Genomic DNA, 24,687 nt, shown 5'->3' with positions numbered 1-24,687 from the left:
TTTTCCCTTTTCTGGTTTCTGATTGCAAGTTTTTTTTATTAAAGTATAGTGTCAATCAATTTGAAGACTGTATATACATTTTTTTCTTTTGTTTTCCAATACCAATCTAAAACATTCTTAGATCAGGATACATTTACTTGAGAAGCAAAACTGCTTAAAATAGTAGTTACCAGGGATTTGCTAGAATCTAGATGGTTGCTAAACAATTGCTAGATAGTTGTTCTAGGTAATTTCTAAGATAATTTGTTGTTAGGGTATTCTAAGGCCCAATCCCATTTCTATCCCCCAACCCCTCCGTTTTGCGCGATCACATGAAGGGTAAGGGGTGTCTCGATTCTCTTTTGGTTGGAGGGGTAGGGGTAAGGGGAATGGCCAGATAGCCCTTCAAACAAAGATTTTTCAGGACCACACTTCAAACGAAGAGGTATGAGAATTATCAGCATAAACCAGCTACAGCGGCAACACGGCCGCCCGAGCGAACAAAAAGATTTGAATGAAAATCATTAATCATTTGTTTTATGTTACATTCAATCGTGTGCTCATATTTCCAGTCATGTTATTCAAAGAAATGTTTGCAAAAAAAATCGCTAAATCATTACTGGCTGCACGATAGTGCCACAACATATTTTCATGGCTGTAACCACTATAGCCATTGAGGGGAGCCAGTCCCCCCAATAATTAAAAATCGCTAAACCTTTTTCTCAAATATGGCCAATTTGAGAGAGAGAGAGATGAAATTTAAAGGGATAGTTCGCCCAAAAATGAAAATTCTATCATTAATTACTCTCCCTCATGTCGTACCAAACCCGTAAGACCTTCGTTCATCTTCGGAACACAAATGAAGATATTTTTGATGAAATCCGAGAGCTCTCCCATAGACAGCAAGGATCCTAACACGATCAAGGCTCAGAAACGTAGCAAGGACATCGTTAAAATAATGTGACATCAGTGGTTCAACTGTAATTTTACGAAGCTACGAGAATACTTTTTGTGCGCAAAGAAAACAAAAATAACGACTATTCAACAATTCGTCTCCTGTGTGTCACCTACGTAAAAGTAAAAAAAAAATTTGAATAAAGCCGTTATTGTCTTTAAACATAATGGCAGATATGTTTTCTGGTTTTAAGCATAAAGTCTAATTCATAAATTTTTCAGAACACAAGATAATTTTTTTTTTTGCTTCTCAAGTAAATGTATCTTGATTTAAGAATGTTTGAATATTTTTACTGGAAAACAGGACGGAAATGAAAGTAAGAAATCCTTTTTTTGCAGTCTGGCTAGGAAGCAAGAGATAAGATCCGTTGAGTTTCAGCCTCTGACGTTGATGAAATCACATCGACAACAGTATCTGCATCTGAAGAATGATTCCTGCAAAGCAAAAGCAAACTCTTGATTACATACAGCATGCAGCCGGACCCAATAATGCAGCTGCCAAACGGGCCATAACAGGAATGCAGTCTGAACTCCTGCTTGAAATACGATGTGGAGTGTAGAGTAGTTTTACATACTGCTGCCGTCGGTGTAAGTGAATATTGATTTATCACCTCTCCCGTAATTCCCCATTATCTAGTGTATAATTACGGTGTGGTGTCACAAACCTGTTTATGAAATCATTTGTCTTGGTACACTTCTGGAAAACCCTAGTTAAAGCTGTCGGATCAAATCAATGCAATTTATATCAGTTGGGGATTTGCTGCACAATGCAAAAATGCTTTTCTTACTTAGTATGTTTGTCTTGTTTTGCAGTAGAAATATCTATACATTCATAAACCAAGATCTATTTACTGGAGTAGGAAAATTACGTAAGATATTAAGTCTTGTTTTCTGACAAATGTATCAAAAAGAACTTAGTTTCTGCTTAAAACAAGTTTTGTTTTCAGCACAAATTCACTAAAAAAAAATTTTCAGAAAACGACAATATCTTGTGATTTTGCATTGCAGGTAAATTCATTTTGATTTAAGACTGTTTAGATATTTGTACTAAAAAAATTAAATAAAATGCAGAGTAAGAAGATATTTTTTGTGTTTGTGTAGGATTGTACAAATGAAGAAAAATATATATTTTTTTTTTAAATTGTATTGCCAAAAACTGAATTAAAAAGTTTCTTGAAATATGAATTAATAAAATAAAATAAACATGAACTGAAAATATAACAATTTTATTCATATTCAGTTAGTTGCCAAAGTTTATCATTTATTTAATTTAACTTGATGTTCTAAAATAACGAGAAAATGTTTTTAAAAACTATATAGACATATTTAAAGAATATTTACAAAAACACTAAAACTTCAAAAATAAAATGTAAAATACAAAATTAAAAATTAATAAAAAAATATAATCTCAATTAAACGGTAAACGGTTGACATTTTAAGAATGCATTTTACTAAAAATGGCTAAAATGGAAACAAAATAAAGGTTTCAGTGTACATGTTCATGAGAAACACAAAAAGTGGCCATTTTGCTGAATGATCCTGCTGGGTTTTTTTGTGCATTACTTTGCAACCAAGTGCATGTTAATCTATATTTCTCTTTCAAACATGATAAAGATCAAGCCTGTTCCCACTCCTGAGACGTCCAGTATTGAAGAGATCCTGCGTGTCTGGTAACCCTACACAGGCCCAATATTTGACAAGTTAGCAGCGAGAATGTGTTGAAAAATCAATAAGCATATGCGTGAGATCTTAAAATAAGAAAAGTACTAAACAGAACTGAAGTTAAGAGGGCCAGTTAAATCTGGTTGAATATGCAATGCATAGCTGAATTACATCAGCCAAAAATAAAATTAAATAAATCGTCTGAATGTTTTATGCATGCTGTCTACCATCAGCAGATGTTTAATAAGACAGTGGATTTAATAAATGTGGGGTGCATTTACAAATGTAAAACATGCATACACACACTACACGCTCCTTCTCTTTTTCTAAAGCTCAAACACAACAGTTTTACGTCCCAGTTCACCAAAAGATCGCGTATTAATGTGTGTTAAAGCTAAAATTGGCATTAAATGAAAACTCATGGAATTCAAATGAAAATAGCACCCCTGGTGGCAATAATAAGAATGCAATACGCATTAATGATCTGACAGTTCGCAAAATGTACATTTTTATGTAATTTCAACATTTACAGGGGCTAGTCTGTAGATTCTTTTGACATTCAAATCAAGAATGCCTTTTTTTTTTCTACCACCTGCATAAAACAATCCAACGCTATCTCACGACCAATTCGTGAGGTGGCTAATTCGTGATTTAGTACGATTTGTCTAAACCCCAGTGACGGGTAGGTTTAGGGGCGGGGTTAGGTGTAGGTCATTCGTACAAATTCATACAAATTGGTAACGTTCATACGTACGATTTAGCAAAAATTGTATGAATTTGTACGAGTGAGGTCGTACGAATGCGTACGAATTAGCCACCTCGTAAAATATGAACAAATTGTTGTGAGATCGGGCTGAAAAATCAGTTTTTTGACAAACACCAAGGTTTTGTGGTAATTTAATTGCCGTCTGTACCATTACTTTTTGCTATTTTGTAAATCTTTTTTCATCACTGCCAAGCATGCTTTGTGGTAATGTTAATGCATTTTAAATGTGAACAATTTCATTTCTGAAATTGTTGGAAAAATAATATAAAAATAACACTAGTTCACCGCTTCACTATAGTCAGTGAAAATTAGAAATTTTGAAAAATATTTATTAAAATGTTCATTACAATATTTGCAAAAACATTCACATTTATTAATGGTATACCTTATGTAAACATAAATTAGAGTTAACTTATTTCTGCTAATTTTCACATTCTTAAATTGACTACTATCATTTTTAAAGTCAAAAAATATATATATTTTTTTATGAGAATTGTCATCTTGTTTTCCAGTATATCTAAACCTCAAGATGCATTTGCTTGAGAAGCAGAATGATATGAATGCCAGCTACCATCCCAGTTGCTCAACAAAAAATAAACGTGACGCGCCATTCCTGCATCCGCGACCACTCACACCTCATGTTTGCGGCTGAATGCAGATGATCAAATGATCAAACCATCAACTTTTAACCATTGAAAAAAATGGGTTCCTGTAGTGTGTTTTGGGACATGTTCCATTAGGATTTATTGGTTTTAACAAGCCAGCAATAAAAGGCAACCAATTACCAGTAGAGACCAACAGAGTCCATTACAGTTTCCATTAAAACCAATACAAGTCCCATTATAACCAGTAAAACCATTACAAATTGTCTAATGGTGTTTATTGCTTTTTTCAACATTACATGTCATTACAAATGCCTGCAAAGGGAGCCAAAGGCCTGGTCATTGCTGCTGTTACACTTACAGGACGATCAAGTCCTTGTTTAATAGGCTATTGACCAAACATTTCATTCAAATATACACTTAATCTTTCATTTTTGGGCCACCTTTTTGCTATAGATGACACAGCCTCTATAATTTCTTCAACAAAAAACATGTGGACATCACAAACCTCACAAAAATGAACCATTGTTTTCGTAGTAAAACTGCTCTATTTTCTTTTGCGTGATTTCTGAATGCTTGAAACCATAAAATCAATCAATCAATTGCTTGAAAAAAGCAATAGACACCATTAGAAAATTTGTAATGGTTTTACTGGTTATAATGGGACTTGTATTGGTTTTAATGGAAACTGTAATGGACTCTGTTGGTCTCTACTGGTAATTGGTTGCCTTTTATTGCTGGCTTGTATTACTGCCATAGGTAACTGTCTAGAGCAGGGATCCTCAAATTTGGCCCATGAGATCCACTTTCCTGCAGAGTTTAGCTCTAACCCTAATCAAACACACCTGAGCATCCCAATCAATGTCTTCAGGATCATTAGAAAATCACAGGTAGGTGAGTTTGATCAGGGTTGGAGCTAAACTCTGCAGCGCATTGGACCTCCAGGGCAAGATTTGAGGAACCCTGGTCTAGACCTAGTTAAACCATTGATGGCAGATGGATTATTCTGATGATGTCTTTCATACTTTTCTGGGCCTTGACAGTGTTAATTACTTGGCAGTCAATGGGACAGTCACAAGCCTCCCGGGTTTCAGCCAAAATATCTTAAATTGTGTTCTGAAGACGAATGAAGCTTTTACGGGTTTGGAACGACATGGGGGTAAGTGATTAATGACAAAATTTTCATTTTGGGGTGGAGTAACCTTTTAAGTCATTATGCTTCTCAAGTTAATGTATCTTGATTTAATAACCTTTAGATATTTGTACACGAAAACAAGTTTTTAGTACATTTTATTTTTTCCAGTCTAGCACACCAGTTTTCCTATTTTTAAAGATGATATTTAAATAATCAAATAATTAATACTATATTATCTTCCTGTTATTAAATATGAATGCATTAATTGTCAAAGAAATTACATTTTGACATTTTATTGAAGATCACATTGGTAAATTTACATTAAATTATAATGTAACATTTATTAAATAATTTGTACCTTCATAAACTGAATAAAAACAAAGCAAAACACTCCTGGTGCACATTAATTAATCCCTCTAATTTGCTGATTTCTTTTTTTTTTTTTAGAATATGTACACCACCTTCTTACTTCGACCAGAGTGACTTGAACCCAACCGATGTCGTAAATACAAGCATCCCATTTAGACTTGAACACACCAACAGAACTTGTTACTCCACCGTGAATAAATTGCCATCCAAATGCATGAGTTTTATCACTGAGTTCCCATACTAATGTATTTGTTTCAGACAACCCAATGAGAAAAATTACCATCCGAATAGGGCTTTGTAGTGACTCTGAACTTCTAACTGGCATCCGAGAAAGTATTTTAACACAAAAATGATGACATACTTGACCAGAACTGCTCTCATGAATGCCATTGTTTTCTCAGATGTCCATCCACGTTATTGAAATCAGTCTTACAACACACGCACACTTCATTACTAATTATTGTTTATACAATATTAGATTTTCGCTTTACATTCAGCAGAAATCTGCTGTAAACGTAGACGTGTGTATTAAACTGTGGCTTGGAGTTCTTGGCGATCTCACAGATTTCTTTCACACAGAATCAAAACACAGTACAACGGTTGGTCAGCCTTCGGCCTGGCAGGTAATGCGATACGTGTGGATGTTTTTGAAGATTGATACGCCGTGAAGAACGTGAAACTTCATCGTTCACCTTAGGTCGTTCATCATAAGGGGCGAGAAAAGCAGCGATGCAACGTTTTCAGCAGCCTTGTGGGATTATTCGCACCCCTGTGTTTGGGTTAACTTGGCGTGCAGGCTTTAAACTGAAGCTAGCGCTGCTTGTCAAAGAAAATATAATCACTTGTGACTTTTCCATTATCACATGAAGGACTCACGCAATCAATCAAGTTGTTCGCATTAAATTGGCTACTGTGTGACATCTTAATAACATGATCGCTCTTCAGATAATAACACCTTACCTGGCCAATCCCTGCCTCAGTTAGCCTAGCATGTAGCATTAGCCTAATTTTCTGTGTGTACTAATATCGTTCTCTTTTTTTTTCAAGAAAAATTATGTTTATTTATACACCAGAGCTGATGAAATTGCATTTAACCTGTTAAATAAGCTTTTTAAAGATAGTTTGGTTTCCTAGATGTTCAAATCTAGTCTGTTTTGATGGGTTTAGAGTGGTTTTGTGGCTTTTGTCACACAGTCAGGCTCACAGAGGCAAGCCAGCTAACTAGCTAAACACAAGCTTGGCTATTAAAGGAGACCAATTTAAACCAGCAAACCACCTTAGTCTGATTTAAGATGGATTTTAATGCAGGACTGATTCCATAAACTCCCCAGCTAGGCAGCTAACATCTAATAATGCGTTCAAGTCATGACGGATAGATCGTAATTACAAGTTGAACGCACATGAACGCCATAACAACATGCAGGATTAACACTGATCCTGTACTACAGGGTACAATTAAATAAATTTACATTTAACCATTTTAATATGGAGAGGCACTGAAATGTAGACCTTCGTTCATGTGTTTTTGACCTACACTGTACAAGACGTGAGAACAGTCCGCTATTTAGGTTTAGCATGGACTCACTAACTTTAACATTAGCTAGTTTTAGCCAGAGATATTTAGCTGAAGCACAAGATGACGTTAATGTTCTGCTTGAGCAGATGAAAACTGTAACTTAATGGGAGTATTGTAGCGCCATATTGTAGCGCCATATTGTAGCGGTCCACTTGACGTCATTCACCATAGTAATCACTGAATATTCAAAAGATGCCACATTCCCGCACAGCCAATGGTCTGCGAACCCAACGGCTCTGTGCGAACCTACAGTATGGTGAATGACGTCAAGTGGACCGTTCCAAGATCTACGTGCCTGGAGCGGTCTAATAGGGTGTCTATATGACAACCAGAAAATGAACATTTTTGTCTTCATTGGGATTGTGGTTGAAGGCTTACGGTCATTTTGCTTTTACCTGGAATCAGTGTTACAAGTACCCCAGGCACATCGTTTATCCATTTTTGAAGCATAAACCCCATAAAACTGATGCGAGCTTCGGATCTTCCAATGTTTCTCTATGGCGCTGAAACCTAAAGATGTCCGAGTTCCGCTCCCCGTGCAACTGATACTCGACTGCCATTGGCTCATCTGCGTTCGAGGGGAGGGGCTTACCGAGAGGTCAATTACGTAATTCGTAAGTATGAACGTCCTAGGAGGACTTGAACGCAGCATAAGACTGCATCTTAATTCCCTGCCTCGGTTAGCGGAAGAAAAAAAGAAAAAAAATAATCTTTATTTTTCCACCAAAGCTGGTGAAATTTAATTTAGCTTGGTAAAATAAAGGTAGTTTGTTGTTTTCCTAGCCTTTCAAAGCAGGCTAGACTACCTGTTTTAATGGTTTTAGAGAAGTTTTGTGGTTCTTGTCACATGGCACGAGCTTTACCACAAAAGGAGACCAATTTAAACCAAGACCTGAAAACCATATTAATCTGGTTTAAGATTGTCTTTGATGCAGGACTCACTTCCACAAACACATTAGCGCCATTTCAAAACATGCTACTTTGCGGTCTACTCACTAACTAGGAAGCTAACTTCTAAGACAGCATCTTAAATGTCATGAAACCTCAGAAGTGACTTATTTGGAATCCACTAAATAGGGAACATCTAGCCTATTAGTTTGTCGGTTTCCTTGCAGTTCAAATCAGGCAATTTTGGTCAGTTTAATGGTTTTTGAGATGTTTTATGTCCAAATAGCTAAACACTAGCTTAACCACAACACAAAACCAATTTAAACCAGTTGGGAGCTGTTTTAAAGCATGTTACTTTGCCGTTTACCCACTAACTAGGAAGTAAACTGCTAAGACAGCATCTTAAATTTCATGAAACCTCAGAGGTGACTGATGTGGGATTCACTAGATAGGCAACAACTAGACTAGGATAGTATGTTGGTTTCCTAGCCATGTTTTGATGGTTTTAGGGAGGTTTTGTGGCTCTTGTCAAATGGCTGACTAGCTAAACCAGCTAAACACCAGCTTTACCACAAAACAAGACCAATTTAAACCAGCAACAACCTGCAAACCAGTCTAGTTTAAGATGGTTTCTAATGCAGGGTTGATTTCCACAAACACATTAGCATTGTTTTGATTGCTACTTTACTGTTTACTCACTAACTAGAAAGCCAACTTCTAAGACACTGATCACACTGAAATCACACTAGATAGGGAACAACTCTGTACACGACATGAGGACACTGAACACTCAACTCACAACTGATACTAACAGAGTTTGGTGTTATCGTTACCAAAAAGTATATACTTCAAGTTTATTTTATTAAGTGTACTTAAGTTCAAGTATATTTTAAGTATACTTTAAGTATACAAATATCAGTGTACTAGTAGTAGTAGTATACTCGTAAGTGTACTATTTTAATACTCCTTGGGAGTAAATTGGCCTACTTTCTAGTATATAAAATATACTTTTACGTATACTTTAAGTATAACAGTAGTAAACGTTGAGTACACAACTAGTTTACATCAACATTTTTAGCTTGTACTGCAACGATACTAAAAGTGATACTGATAGTTTACTAATTAAATACTTGTAGTATCATTTTTAGTACACTTTGAAGTATAGCCTCAGTAAACTACTAGTTTAGCAAGTATACTTGTAAGTTTTCTTTAAGTGAACTTCACATCATACTTTAAGTATACTACTGTGTCCCTATTTAGGTATTAATTTGTATATATTTTGTTATATGAACATACAAAACATCAAAAGAAAGAACAGGGTATCTGCATGTAAACAAAACATTTTATTCTAGCTTCATGCATTGTTTTTTTTTAACACCTGAATGTGGGTAATTTTCATAAATAAAAAATTAAGAAATATACAACATTTTGAACAAAAAGCTGAAAAAAGACTATGAATTGGATTCAGAGTTATAATCAAAACGTAGATGGAGTCGATCAACACCCTGAAGCTCGACAGTCATTATTACCTCTTCATTGGTCGGCATTTTATTCCATAATGTTACACAGTTTTGATGCTGTCTTAACATGTGGAAGCATCTGTTTGGTCTGGGACTTTGTGGTCTACAGAAGAAGATCTACAGGTTCATCTATGAGCTTCTGTCTGATGTCTACTGACTGCAAGATGGAAAAGACAACTGTTAGCATTGTACGAATGTGTGTGTGTGTGTGTGTGTGTGTGTGTATTCTGGGACTCATCTTCAAGCAGATGCTGTGTAAACATGACCTCATCGTCAATGTGGATGTCAATGGCATTCTCAGACCTGTTAATAAAGTTGTGTTTTTCAAATGCTAGTGTTTGATTTTCCACATTAAATTGGCCATATGCAAAATGAGCTCAGATCTCAATTTGAACTCAAACAGGCCTGGCTGATGAATTTTAAACAATTATTCCACGCTGACTTGTGAAAGCCATTAGGAGCTGTTTTCTGGGCCGATGAGTGATAGATGACTGTTACGGGCCACCAGGAGCGTCTGGAAAAGCTGGTGTGGAGACAGAAATCCACATTTACTGAAGCTACTAAAACTATGGGTACGTGGCATGAGACTGAGGAAGATTTAGCCATGCACTCTGATCAAATAAATTGTGTGAGCGAACAATTGCTATGCATATAAACATGGTGGAATACCTGGAGATTTCAAATCGGCCATCTTTGCTCTTGGAGCCGCAAACGTCACGTGACTAATCACTCTGGAAAGACAGGAAAATGATGTCACTGATTAGAGGTGTTACTTGCAAACATTTTTATTCTGAGCTTGAATGCCATAAATGGCTAATTAGCCTCAGTGTAAACGTATGGTTATGTTCATGCTAATAAAACATGGTCAATCTGACATCCACATCGTGCCATTTATGGCTTTAGTGACAATAACTCTTCTAACAGTCTGCAGACTGAATTTAGCATGTTGCTAAGCTAATCATATAAGACTAGCAAGCCACAAAATACACATTTATGCATTTTAAACCAAATAAAACTAGTTTAGACTAAATATGGTGGTCTTACTGGTTCAAGACAGCTAACGGCAAACTATGACAACAAATCCAAGTTTGGGGTTTTCTTGCCTTTTTCATTGTAGGATGACATTTAAATTCTTTATTATTTTGTTAACAAACTTGAATGAGAGTGGACTTTAACACACTGCATATTATGTTTTTGTTCTGCGCTCTAATGTCCTCACTCATTTTCACTGAATTTATTCATTTTTTTGGTCAAAATCTGTCAATGGGACATGGCTGAAGACTGTAGAAAGTTTTCTGTTGACCAGAAGCCCACTGCGGCCAGACCATCGAGTGCTTTCCCGTCAACGAAAGTAAAAATCCTTGGTTTTACTGATGGGAACCTGATTGAATCCTGCTATAAATTGTCAGACAGTAAGAAAGGAGGAGAGTTTGGTTAATAATTGAGATGTCCAGTTCTCCCTTGATGCAAAAGACAATAAACTTAAATTGCATTGAACGTAATTAGGCCTGAAAACCATATGCTATTACAGACACATCTCCAGGGCTAAATCACAAAGAAACGTTGCGTTAAAGACTATTAAGAGGAGCGATGCTTGGAAAATATAATTCAGCATCAACCTACATCAAGTTAATTGTAGTCTTAGAGACCACAGCGAGAGATAATTATTTAATTTCTCTCAGAAATATATTATGTTGCATCACAAAAATGTTTTGGAAGTTAATGTGGAAAAGCAAGATTGAAAGGGTAACAAAATAAAGCGGTATTAACATGCAATGCAGTACGCAGCGCTGCCTTTAGAGGTCTCTGGAGCGAGTCAAATCCTCAAGAACTGCCTCTGGGGATTTTCCACTAACAAACTTATGTTGATTTTTCTATTATCACGTTTTTGTGTGCATAATTGAAACAGCAGGGCTGTGAATGAGCAAATGCAGTTGCAAATGTTCAGTATATTAGATACCAAACACACCAGTATTCCAGTCTGAATCATCTCAGAAGCTACCCGGAAACGTGAAGAAATTGAATATTTTGGAGAAATAATAAATAATAGGCATTTAGCTTGATGATAAAAATCAATTCTTCCAGAAAAAAAAAACTAACTTTAGACAACCACCCTGCTAAAAAAAACACAATAGAAGCCCAATAGAAACCACCAGAGAAATTCCAATGGTTTCATTAAAATACCATTATAAAGCATTAGCTTTTTCCAGTAAAACCATTACAAAATTCCTTTTTGTATTGTGTTTTGGGCATTTTTCCAATAGGATTTAACATCCCACCAATAGAATCCATCACATACCAGTATATAGTTTCCATTAAAACCAATACAATTTCCATTATAACCATTAAATCCATTACACTTTCCATTGTGTTTTGGGCAGGGCGACTTGCATTAGTTATCTCAATTCGGTTGAACATTTTTATGATTGTAAAGCATTACCATATCAATACAATGCAACATTACCAGCATTAACATGGTACCAGGATATTTGCACAAACAAACAGTTGTTCCATGATAATGTTGTTTCAGTTATTTATTTATTTTATTTTTTTGGGAGGAACCAGTAGAGGGCAAAGTATGTTCAGAGGTCAATATTGTACAATACTGGCTTACACAAAACTGAAATTCATTCTAATTTAGCTGAAATTTGTATTCACTTGTATTCTCAAAACAATGTGCATGCTATGCACTTTTATTTTTTAAAACAAAAAGGAAATTGCACTGGTAATTTGCTGCCAGGACATTATCCAGGACTTTTATAGACATTTCTTTTAACCCTGAAACACAATGGGATTGAGCCAATATTTAAAAAATACAGGCAAAACACTTTTTTTTTTTTTACAGTGTGCAGATACTATTACAAAGCAAATAACACAACTGTCACATATCTCACATTTACTATGGTACCGTAAGTAAATACCATGCAAAGTTCCTTTCAGATTAATTTCACATGAGATTTATAAATACTACATGACTTAAAAATTATTTTGATACAGAAAAAAAATCTGTCTCCATATATCTAGACTAGAAAAATATTATAAAAGTCTTTTTCCGTGAGTTACTGAAATCACCGACAGTTTCGTTGTCCACCAGCAGGTGGCGCGATACCCTCAGTAACCTGCCAGAGATCTTCATGCACTTAGTGCTGTATGGAACGGCCTTTTTTCTTCTCTCTCTCTCTCTCGTATCAGGTTTTAGCGGGGCCCCTCGTCCCCAGAGACAGATTACATTCAAACATACTGAATCACGACCAGCTTTCCCCAAGCGCTCGCCAACCGCTGCACCGCAAAATGAAACGCAGTTACAGCCGGATCGGTGCACATCAAACACCTGCACATCATTAGTCATTAGATTTGTTAGCGCTCGCGGCTCGGTTTGCACGCACAGATGGAGGTGCACGAGAGAACTCGAGGAACCCGCTGATTGCGCGTGCATCTCCTCCAATTGTGCCTCTTATACTGACGAGAACAACGCCACGCTTTACACGCTCGCGGTTCAAAGTGCTGGTAATTAAAGCAGGCCTTTGCGTGTCGCCGTGCCGACAATTCTTTTGTTTTAATTCGCTTTTAATCAGAAAGGACAAGCTGCCGTGATGAGCCGTTGAAAAGACACTCGAGAGAGCTAATGAAAGAAACAGAGAGCAAAGGAAAGGGCGAATTAGGAAAACAAAGATCTGATTATCATAAGAAAATAAGCTTTGTGCACTTAAAGGAACAGTTCAACCAAAAAATAAAAATCTGTCATCATTTACTCGTTCCAAACCTGTGAAACACAACATTTCATACAGTAAAAGGGCTTTCGAAGTCCAAAATGACCATAAAAGCACTCGTGCACTATATTCCAAGTTTTCAAAAGCCATACAATAGCTTTGTGCACAAAGCAGACCGAGTTATTGTTTGAAAGTTGACCACTGAAGCTCTGAAATCTGATTTATGCATATGCTTATTCAAGTTACTTGAGTTATAAACAATTACGAGACACAAAAAACAACCGTTTTGAGATGTCAAATCACCTCGAATCTCATATGCACAGACGCTCGAACTCAAATATGGTGCATCGAGGCCACAATTTCCTTTATTTTATTTTAATCTTTCAGTGTGTAATATGCAAAACACTATGGAGCCCATATAAGGACATTGAGAGGGAAAAAAATACATTCTAGTGCTTTCGTGTTCTCTTGGAAATGTTTTGTTTCGTATGCTTGCAAAACTTGCATTTGTTTCTTATGGTATGTGTATTTTGTGTGAGAACGCAACATTTCTCTGGGAAACTCAGAAGATTTGGCAACAAATGCAACGTTTTTATAGGCAAACGCTAAAGTTTCTCCGGGAAACGCAAATATTTTGCCAGCAAATGCAAATTTCGCAAAAGATTTACAAGCAGACAAAGTTTCTCGGGAGAAACACAAAAATATTTGTCATCAAATGTAAAGTTTCTCAACGCAATGTTTTAGGAGAATGTAAACGTTTTGCGAACAATGGCGATGTTTCTTGAGGGACAATAAAGTTCTGAAAGCAATGCAAAGTTTCTAGGGGGAAGACAGAATTACGTTTCTCTTTAATCGTAAAATTTGTGTCTACAAATGTAGTTTCTCAGGGGAATATAATTGTTTTTTTGTTTTTTTGCTAGCGAACGCAATTTTTCTCACAGAATGTAAAAATGTTGCCAGCAGATGCAACGTTTCTTGGGGGAGCGTAAAAATGTTTTGCGATCAAATGCAATGTTTCTTGGGGCAATGCAAATTTTTTTAGCTAGCAAGCGCAATGTTTCTTGGGAGAATGTAAAAGTTTTGCGAGTGAACGCATCATTTATCTGGGGATGCAAAAATTCTCAAGGGAACGTAAAAACACTTTGCGAGCAAACGCAATGCTTCCCGGGGAAACACAATTTTGCGAATTCAAAAGATTTGCGAGTGAACATGACATTTTTCTGGAGACGCACAAGTTTTGCCAGCATATGCTACATTTTTCAGGGGAACACGAAAGCTCTAGGAAATGAAAAGGGGAATTTTCTTAAGGGAATTTCAAAGGTTTGCGGGTGAACTCAATGTTTCGTGATATAACGTGAAAGTTTTGGTAGCAAATGCAAAGTGTCTCAGGGAAACGGAAAGTTTTGTTTGCAAAAGCTAAATTTTGAAATGCGAATGCGTACGTTTTGTGAGCAACCGCCAACATTTCTTGAGGGAGTGTGAAAGTTTTACCAACAAATGCAAAGTTTTTCAGGAGAACATGAAAGCGTTGCGCGCGAAAACAACGTACCTTGGCTTGGGTACTGCAAAATTTGTGCCAGCAAATGCAATGTTTTTAGCGGACGAACATGCAAGTTTTCCAAGTGAACGCAAATGCATTGATGGGACAATTTTTTTCCCATCGCCATGTCGTAATTTAGCACGTCATATTTGAACTGAATATCTGTGTGAATGCGATTTGACAGCTGCAGTGGAAAATGTCAGTATCTCTTCCTCATCCAAAGCATTTTATGACTTCAGAAGATGTAGAGAGTCACATGCACTACTTGTTTCTGACCAATCAGGATGGAAAAGAGGATTCTTCTGTTCATCCAACACAATTTAACCCTATGTGACTTCGGACAGATTTAGTGAAGTTTAATTTGTCGAGTCTCTACAAGCCTGCACAATTCATCTGATTGCGTAGGACGAGGAAGCCTTGAAAATCCTCCCATAATCCTGCAGGGCGAGTCAAGGGCCAGCCTCTCTGGGGAAGCAGGGCCTGAAGAAATAAATTCAAAGGTGTTTTAACAGTAATATATCCAGCACTCACCTCCATCCGTGCAATGTGGGTTTTGGATCAGCTGTGAGAGTGTGTTTATCATTACTCCGGCGGCAATGAAATACAGATGTTGCATCTATACTGGGATGACCGGTCGTGTGATAAAAGGAGAAACTTGACAGCCCAACATTTAGAGAAAAAATAAAGAAATAAGGAGTGAGAGAATTTAGTGAGTAAGATCGGTTGTAAGAGGGCCACAAGGAGAATATAAAAAAAAAAAATTGGAAAATTCTTTATATTAAATCAAGTGTTAAAAATACAACTTTATATTGTTTTAAAATATGTAATTACATTTATTTAAACATTTCATAAACAAAAAATATTTACATTATAAAATATAAGTATACATTAATGTTCAAATATATTATTTTATTTTTATGCTGCCATAGAGACTGATGCAAAATTGCTGTGCAAACCTTATAAAATGGCAAAATGAGTGATGTTTGTGTGCCACCGGTGAGGTAAGATCTAACACTGTATATTGTATAACTAAATAAACGCTGTTATTAATAATCTGCATTTTACAAATGGCTTCTAACGTGGCTCATCCAATCAGAATTTAGAGAAAAATCATTTAATAGCATATCATTTACCCTGGTTCTCTAATGAAGTTTCTGATTAAGTAACACTTCAGTATGTCATCTGATCCCAGATCAGAGCACAAACACAATTTAAGCATTAACCTCCAACAGTTTTATCCGGTCACATGACCGGGCCAGCAGAGCCATGACGTCATCTCCTGTTCGTAACACTGGGCTAATCTAATTAGGCCCATCCGTGAGCGTCTTTCTGGGTCATCAGGGCTGATCCTCTCTCTTTGTCTCCACACACAAGAGCCACGCGAGATGCACAGGTAAAAGCTCCCAGGAGCATGTGAGATTTCACAGCGGGACAGACGCCCTCCATGAACTCGAGCTGGGGTAGCATGTGTGTTTATGAGTGACACCTGTGACTGCGGCATTTCTGAAGTAGCTCTGATTGATCACGTTACTTGGTGTGCAGCCAAAGAGCAGAGAGACAAGAAACATCACCTGTCTGTCTGTCTGTGATGTGCTGGAAACACAGCTGTGCTGTCAGGTCAACATGATACTGAAATGATCATTAACACATCCAGATGGAATGAATAAATACATGCATGAAAAAAAAAAGAGTTGGGGTTAGTTAGTTCTTAAAACTGGAACAAAACAAAACACACAGAACATACAAGTAAAAACAATATAAACTCCAAGGTGAAGGAAGTTAGCCTTGGAGTTTATATATACACACAAACAGTCAAAAACATGATTTAATATTTAACCTGTGTTTATGCCAAAGTAAAATAATAATAATAACCATTGTTTGTACATTTTATTATTGTCTGTATATATAAACATACAAATACTTGCATAAAACAATATTGCAATAGGTAATTTATCTTCTTTTTTACATTAACGTTTCCATGTTTTATATATATATATACACACACATACACACTTATAATTTAATAAATTATATCAATATTTTTAATACCTTATATATACACACCTACACTACTGCTCCAGAATTAATTCATAAATTCATACAAAACATACAAATAAATTTGTAACGCATGTTAGTTTTTAAAAACTTAAATAAATGCATGTTTAGGATAGATAGATAGATAGATAGATAGATAGATAGATAGATAGTTTACTTCATGTATTTTCACAGAAATAGAAATGTGACAACTTTAACATGATTATATACCGTCATAGATATATTTGCAGCTACATTACTTTTGACCTGTAAAGCGTTTCTAAATCAATGTTATTTTTGAAGCGTTTGTTACCCAATATTCACTGCGGTAATAACTGTCGAGGTTTTAGTCGGAGAGATGCAGGGGACTTTGACATAATCTGTGAGCTCAGACTTTTTATGAAGTTCTTTATACTCACTTCCAGCTGCAAAATACAAATTTCCACTCAACTGATACACATGCTGAGCTAAATAAGGCTTAAACATGTTTTACATGGTGATTTTCCCTCAGCAGCAGGCGCGTGGAAATGGACGCTGATGGAACAAACAGACGCGAAAGTCCCCTTCCAAACGTCCCTCGTTCCAAAGCGCTGTTATATCGTTCCGCATACAAATTAATTTGCATCCCGAAATTCCAGTCGGTGATTTGGACACTTCTCAAGTTGCTTTCCCTCTTTACATGTGTAAATAAAATGCTGGAAAGCAGAGCGTCTAGTGCGTAACCGAGCGTAACCAAAGGCGCGGCGCGACGCGCGAAGACGCACGACACAGATGCGATCAAATGAGTTCACGGAGTTTACCGTGGGATTCAGCTCTCTCTTTGTCCCACAGCACAATAATCCTTCACCAGGACGTCCTAAAGTTTACTGGAACACTGAAGGAACTGGTTCAGAGATCTCAAAGTCTCAAACAGTGAACAGAAGGACTGAGTCTCTGATATGACCTCCTGATGTTTTTAAGGTGAGTGTAGGCTACCTGTTATTGTTTAATACTGCATTAAAAATTCTGTGGGATTTCTTCTGGTATTCCTATCATTTAGAACCATTCCGCATCTTTTTAGAACATTCAATAGTTCGCAAAGAGAATACAATGGTTCTCATAGAATAAAATGCCAGTGTGGAACATCAGCAAGTTTTTAATGATTAAAAAAACTTTTATCTCCAAATCTTATCTTATTTGATCCCATTAGGATTTTTCCATATTATACCTTTAGACCGTCTTATAGGATTTTTTGACTATTCATAGAATGAAAATACACAGCAGTAGCCTTACGGCTTTAGATTGGAAACCTATTTTAACATATTAAATGTAAATATGCTATAATCAACTTAAATAGAAAACACACATTTTATAAAGGTCTAAAATAAATTCATAATGCCGTCAGTGATTTTTAATTGAGTCAACTTATCAAACTGCAATTTTTACACCAGTACTCTACTGGCTGATTGCTTTTTGTGGCTGTATTGACAATACTGTATTTACCATAACCCTGTTTAGATTTAATAGTGACCATGTGATGCATATAAATTGTGAATATAATAAATTAAAATAACCATTGCATGTTGTAAATAGTAGTTTGGTAATGCAGTCAGTGTGTTTTAGAACAGCAGAATCCTTAAAGCTCGTCTCAAACAGACTGACGGCAGATAACTTTACATTACAGAATGGCAAAATAATTTCATTTATATGTCGTTTAACATTTCTACTCAGTATTTGTCTAAAGCTACAGTTCCAAGAACACTGTTAAGTCTAATTTTCTAAAACGCAACTTGTCATCTGTAAAATAACTTCAATCTGTTCAAAATGATCACATTTTGTACAGATATTATACAGTTCAGTATTTAATAGGAGTAATCACCTTAGTGTCCTTTTATTGAGTATTCACTGAATTTTCTTTACAAGGAAAAAAGAAACATTTAATGCTCAATATGCACATTTAATTATAAAACCTAAAAAAGTTACTAATATTTGATTGCGTAAAAGTCATGTCATAAATTAAATACCATACCATACTGTTTTGTTTTTGTTTTTTCTTAAGAAGTGCAGTGGTCACATTTCATTATTTTACAATTATTCTATATGTGACCCTGGACCACAAAACCAGTCATAAGTGTCAATTCTTCAAAATCGAGATTTATGCATTATCTGAACGCTGAATAAATAATCTTTCCGATGTATGGTTTGTTAGGATAGGACAATATTTGGCTGAGATACAACTATTTGAAAATCTGGAATCTGAGGGTGCAAAAAACTCAAAATACTGAGAAAATCGGCTTTAAAGTTGTCCAAATTAATGAAAGTTAAAGTTTTGATATAATTACGGTAGGAAATTTATAAAATATCTTCTTGGAACATAATCTTTACTTAATATCCTAATGATTTTTTGCATAAAAGAAAAATAAATTTTTAATTGTTTTATTTATTTAGTCATTTAGCAGACGCTTTTATCCAAAGCGACTTACAAATGAGGACATAAGAAGCAATCAAAACCAACAAAAGAGCAACAACGTGCAAGTGCTATTACAAGTATAAATTTTGACCCTTACGATGTATTTTTGGCCATTGTTACAAATATACCCTAGCGACTTAAGACTGGTTTAGTGGTCCAGGGTCACACATTCTAATAACTGTACACTAAAGAAATGTAATTGGTGTAGCACCACTTTATAACATAAAAATGACAATGATTTATGCAACTTGTAAAGTATGCGGACACTACACGCTACATGCATGCGCTGATTTGTGACTGCGTGTTTTGAGTTTGAGCTCCATCAAGTTTATTCTTTATCGTCTATCGTCTATTCTATTTTCGTTTCTGTAACGTGTGAATATATCCCCTATAACATTCTAAAACAAAACCAATCAGAGCGCCTTATCACTAGTTTTATTTTAATTTCTCGAGTCTGCTATTAGCTTATAGCCCGTTAGCGCTAATCTCGCTTAGATTGCTCATACTCTATTCACACACATTACCATTGCTTCACTGTTACTTGCTTAAATGGCAGATTTGTGTCTACCTTTGAGTGCAGGTGAGGACACATTTGAGCTGCATTCGGTGCAGCTGGAGCTGGAGGCCGTGGAGAAGCAGATCCGCGACCTGGTGGAGAAGCAGGCTCAGCTGAGAGAACGGAGAGCCGCCCTGGAAACATCCCGGGCTGACACTCACAAGTCCGGGGAAAGTATACAGCACGCTGCTAACACTCCCACCACCTCTACAACGTGTGTTTCTCTGCACAGACCCTGTGCACCCAGGACGCGATCTTCCCAGATGTCCTTCACTCCGGCGCCGGGACGCCACGGACCCTGGGTGCACCAGCAGCGGAAGACGCGAGCCAGGCCCCGGGCGACGACCTCTCCGCCTCCGGTCTTCGAGATCTCCACCCGGAACCGCTTCGCTCCCCTCCGCGAGACGGAACGCGACGCTGTGATCGTCGGAAACTCCATTGTCCGGCACGTCTGTACTACATTAGCTGAAAGTAAAGTGCACACTCACTGTTTCCCCGGTACTCGTGTTCTCGATGTTTCTGCGCAGATACCCACGATCCTGAAGGGCGACGAGAGCATCGGCGCTGTCGTGCTGCACGCGGGGGTTAACGACACCAAGATGCGGCAGACGGAGACACTGAAGAGGGACTTCAGGAGCCTGATCAAGACAGTACACAGCACATCGCCCGCGGCGACGATCATCGTGTCAGGGCCGCTTCCCACGTATCGACGAGGACACGAAAGGTTCAGTAGACTTTTTGCTTTAAACGAATGGTTATTGTCATGGTGTCAAGAACAGAAACTGCTCTTTGTTAATAATTGGAATATTTTCTGGGAGCGTCCTAGGCTAGGTCCTAGGAGGGGAACTCCTGTCGGACAACATCTCCAGGACGCTACGCTCCATCTGACTAGTAAGCCAATTCTCAAATAACTGCTATGATGACTTTTGTTCTACCCACTTAAAAGATAGAAGTACTTGCGTTGTCCAATCTATACAGACTGTGTCTGTTCCCCGAATAGCGAGGTCAAAATATAAATTTAATGCAGGATCTAGAAAAAGTCTGATCGTGATTGAACCAGAAAAACACAAAATAAACGAACAAAAACAATTTTTAAAGCTTGGGCTCCTAAACATTAAATCACTCGCACCCAAAGCAGTTATTGTAAATGAAATGATCACAGATAATAATTTTGATGTACTCTGCCTGACTGAAACCAAATGAATATTTTGGTCTAAATGAGTCTACTCCACCAAGCTACTGTTATAAACATGAGCCCCGTCAGACTGGTCGTGGCGGCGGTGTGGCAACAATATATAGTGATATTCTCAATGTTACTCAGAAAACAGGATACAGGAGGTTTAACTCATTCGAAATACTTCTGCTTAATGTTACACTGTTAGATAAGCAAAATAAATCTCTCCTATCTCTTGCTCTGGCTACTGTGTATAGACCACCAGGGCCATATACAGGTTTCCTAAAAGAATTTGCAGATTTCCTCTCAGATCTATTGGTTAATGTTGATAAAGTGCTAATTGTCGGAGATTTTAACATTTACGTTGATAATACAAATGATGCGTTAGGACTTGCGTTTACTGACCTAATAAACTCTTTTGGAGTCAAGCAAAACGTCACCGGGGCCCACTCATCGTTTTAATCATACGCTAGATTTAATTATATCGCATGGAATTGATCTTACTGATATAGATATCGTACCTCAAAGTGATGATGTTACTGATCATTTCCTTGTATCGTGCATGCTGCGTATTATTAATATTAATTATATGACTCCACGTTATCGTCCGGGCAGAACTATTGTTCCAGTCACCAAAGACAGATTCACAAATAACCTGCCTGATTTATCTCAACTGCTCTGTGTACCCATAAATACACATGAACTAGACGAAATGACTAGCAACATGGGCACTATCTTCTCTAATACATTAGAAGCTGTTGCCCCCCTCAAATTGAAAAAGGTTAGAGAAAAACGCACTGCGCCATGGTACAACAGTTATACCCATTCTCTCAAGAAAGAAACTCGTAATCTTGAGCGCAAATGGAGAAAAACTAACTTGGAAGTTTTTAGAATTGCGTGGAAAAACAGTATGTCCAGCTATAGACAGGCTCTAAAAGCTGCCAGGGCAGAGCATATCCGCAAACTCATAGATAATAACCAAAACAATCCAAGGTTCTTATTTAGCACAGTGGCTAGATTAACAAATAAACACACGCCACCCGATCTAAATATTCCCTCACAGTTTAATAGTAATGACTTTAGGAATTTCTTTACTAATAAAATAGATAACATCAGAAATACAATATCAAATGTAGATTCTACTGCGTCTAGTATTTCAGCTTCATTCATCGCACCCAAAGAAAAACTGCAGTGTTTTACAACTATAGGACAGGAAGAGCTAAATAAACTTATCAGTGCATCTAAACCAACAACGTGTTTATTAGATCCTGTACCCACTAAACTACTGAAAGAGTTGTTACCTGTAGCAGAAGAACCGCTTCTCAATATTATTAACTCAACGTTATCTTTAGGTCACGTCCCAAAACCATTCAAGCTGGCGGTTATTAAGCCTCTAATTAAGAAACCACAACTAGATTCTAATGAACTGGCAAATTACAGACCCATTTCAAATATTCTGTTTATGTCTAAAATTTTAGAAAAAGTTGTGTCTACTCAATTGTGTTCCTACTTGCAAAAAAATGATCTCTATGAAGAATTTCAGTCAGGTTTCAGGCCTCACCATAGTACAGAAACTGCACTTGTTAAAATTACAAATTACTTGCTTCTTGCTTCAGACCAAAGCTGCATCTCATTGCTAGTATTACTTGATCTTGGTGCTGCGTTCGACACTATAGACCATGACACACTCATAGATCGATTACAAAACTATACTGGTATTCAAGGGCAGGCTTTAAGATGGTTTAGATCCTACCTGTCCGATCGCTACCACTTTGTTCATTTAAATGGGGAGTCATCTCAATTATCACCAGTAAAGTATGGAGTAACACAAGGATCTGTCCTGGGTCCTCTGCTATTTTCAATATACATGTTGCCTCTTGGTAATATTATTAGAAAATACAGGATTCGTTTTCATTGTTATGCTGATGATACTCAACTATATATCTCAACAAGACCAGATGAAACTTCTAAACTATCTAAGCTACTAGATTGTGTAAAAAATGTAAAAGATTGGATGACCAATAATTTCCTCCTAATAAATTCAGATAAGACAGAGATATTACTTATTGGACCAAAAAACAGTACACAGAATCTCTTGGATTACAATTTGCAACTAGATGGATTTACTGTTACGTCCTCTAAAGTCAAAAATCTGGGTGTTTTATTAGACAGCAACTTGTCCTTTGAAAATCATATTTCCCATGTTACAAAATCAGTATTCTTCCATCTTAGAAACATTGCCAAGCTTTGAAACAATGCTACCTGTTTCTGATGTAGAAAAGCTATTCATGCATTCATGACCTCTAGACTGGACTATTGTAATGCACTGCTAGCTGGTTGTCCTGCATCTTCAATAAACAAGCTACAGATAGTCCAAAATGCAGCGGCTAGAGTTCTTACCAGGTCAAGAAAATATGATCATATTACCCCAATTTTACAGTCTCTGCACTGGCTACCTATTCAGTTCCGTATCATTTACAAAATATTATTACTTGCCTATAAGGCCCTAAATGGTTTAGCTCCTGCGTACCTAACTCGTCTTCTACCACGCTACAATCCAACCCGCTCCCTAAGGTCTCAAAACTCTGGATTTTTGGTAGTACCTAGGATAGCAAAGTCCACTAAAGGAGGTAGAGCTCTTTCACATTTGGCTCCCAAACTCTGGAATAGCCTAAATCTAGATTAAAGACACATCTCTTTAGCCAAGCATTCAAATAATGCATTTTATAATCTTGTACTGCAGTTATATCTGATCAAATGTACATTATTATTATTCTTTAGCTTGGGTTGAACAAATCATTTTTGCTTAGATGGAACAGCAGCTACGCTAATTACATCTCTATTTGTTTCTCTGTTTCTGTCACGGTATTAACATCCCGTGGTAACTAAGAATTACAGAAGCTTCAGTCTGGATCCAACCCTTAAATGATCTGAGATGACCGAACACCTGAGAAAAGATAATACCAACTCCTCAGAGGACCTCAGAGGATGCCAACGCTCAGACAACATACAGAATTACCTAATTTTGCCATAAGTTAAATATATTAAGGTTCTGCGATATATAAATATATTGTGGAAACTTAATTTCCTGTAGATCTGCTTTGCAATGATTTGTATCGTAAAAAGCGCTATACAAATAAACTTGAACTTGAACTTGGTTTTATCTGCATGTGGAATGTGCCTTCTCATGTAGTTTGATGAATCTAAGTATGTCCTTTGCTCTGCCAGATGCTACAGCTACTGCTCTCCAGAGTTATTGAAAGTGACTCAAGCAAAAGTGATAGTTTTGTGGTTTTTGACTGTGGTTTGGTGGTTTTGGCAGCACGCTTGACTCATCTATATCGTCTTAGTCACTGGTTTCAATGTGGTGCCATATCGCTGCTGTAAAAGCTCCTATTAGTGCATCTCTAAAGCATTCTGGGTAGGTTTTGGTCCTTGTGGCTGTAGAAAACTCTGTGATCGTACATTGGTGGTAGATGCTATTTGTAATAATCAGAATTTGCCATATCATCATAAGTGATTTTAAATCTTAAAGGGATAGTTCACCCAAAAATGAAAATTCTGTCATTAATTACTCACCCTCATGTCGTTCCAAACCCGTAAGACCTTTGTTCATCTTCAGAACACAAATTAATATATTTTGATGAAATCCGAGAGCTCTCTTACCCTGCATAGACAGCAACGCAACTGAAATATAGACCCAGAAACGTAGCAAGGACGTCGGGGAAAACAGTCCATGTGAGTTCAGCCGCAATTTTACAAAGCTACGAGAA

At 36.9% G+C, this 24,687-nt stretch overlaps 2 protein-coding genes across 2 annotated transcripts in view; both read left to right on the top strand.

Moving 5' to 3' along the window:
- Positions 1-24,687, top strand: part of avpr1aa (arginine vasopressin receptor 1Aa) — a 552,460-nt gene that overhangs the window by 371,499 nt on the left and 156,274 nt on the right. The gene's annotated exons all lie outside the window — the stretch shown is intronic.
- On the top strand, positions 17,084-24,079 carry LOC306866500 (uncharacterized protein). The gene is made up of 3 exons (XM_079411741.1): positions 17,084-17,695; positions 19,765-20,631; positions 23,805-24,079. The coding sequence occupies exons 2-3, from the start codon at positions 20,004-20,006 to the stop codon at positions 23,837-23,839; spliced, it is 663 nt and encodes a 220-aa protein (XP_079267867.1). The 5' UTR covers positions 17,084-17,695; positions 19,765-20,003; the 3' UTR covers positions 23,840-24,079.

The sequence above is a fragment of the Barbus barbus genome (assembly GCF_936440315.1).
Source record: "Barbus barbus genome assembly, chromosome: 48".
NCBI classification, from domain to species: Eukaryota; Metazoa; Chordata; class Actinopteri; order Cypriniformes; family Cyprinidae; genus Barbus; species Barbus barbus.
This window is presented reverse-complemented; position numbering and strand designations above follow the sequence as displayed.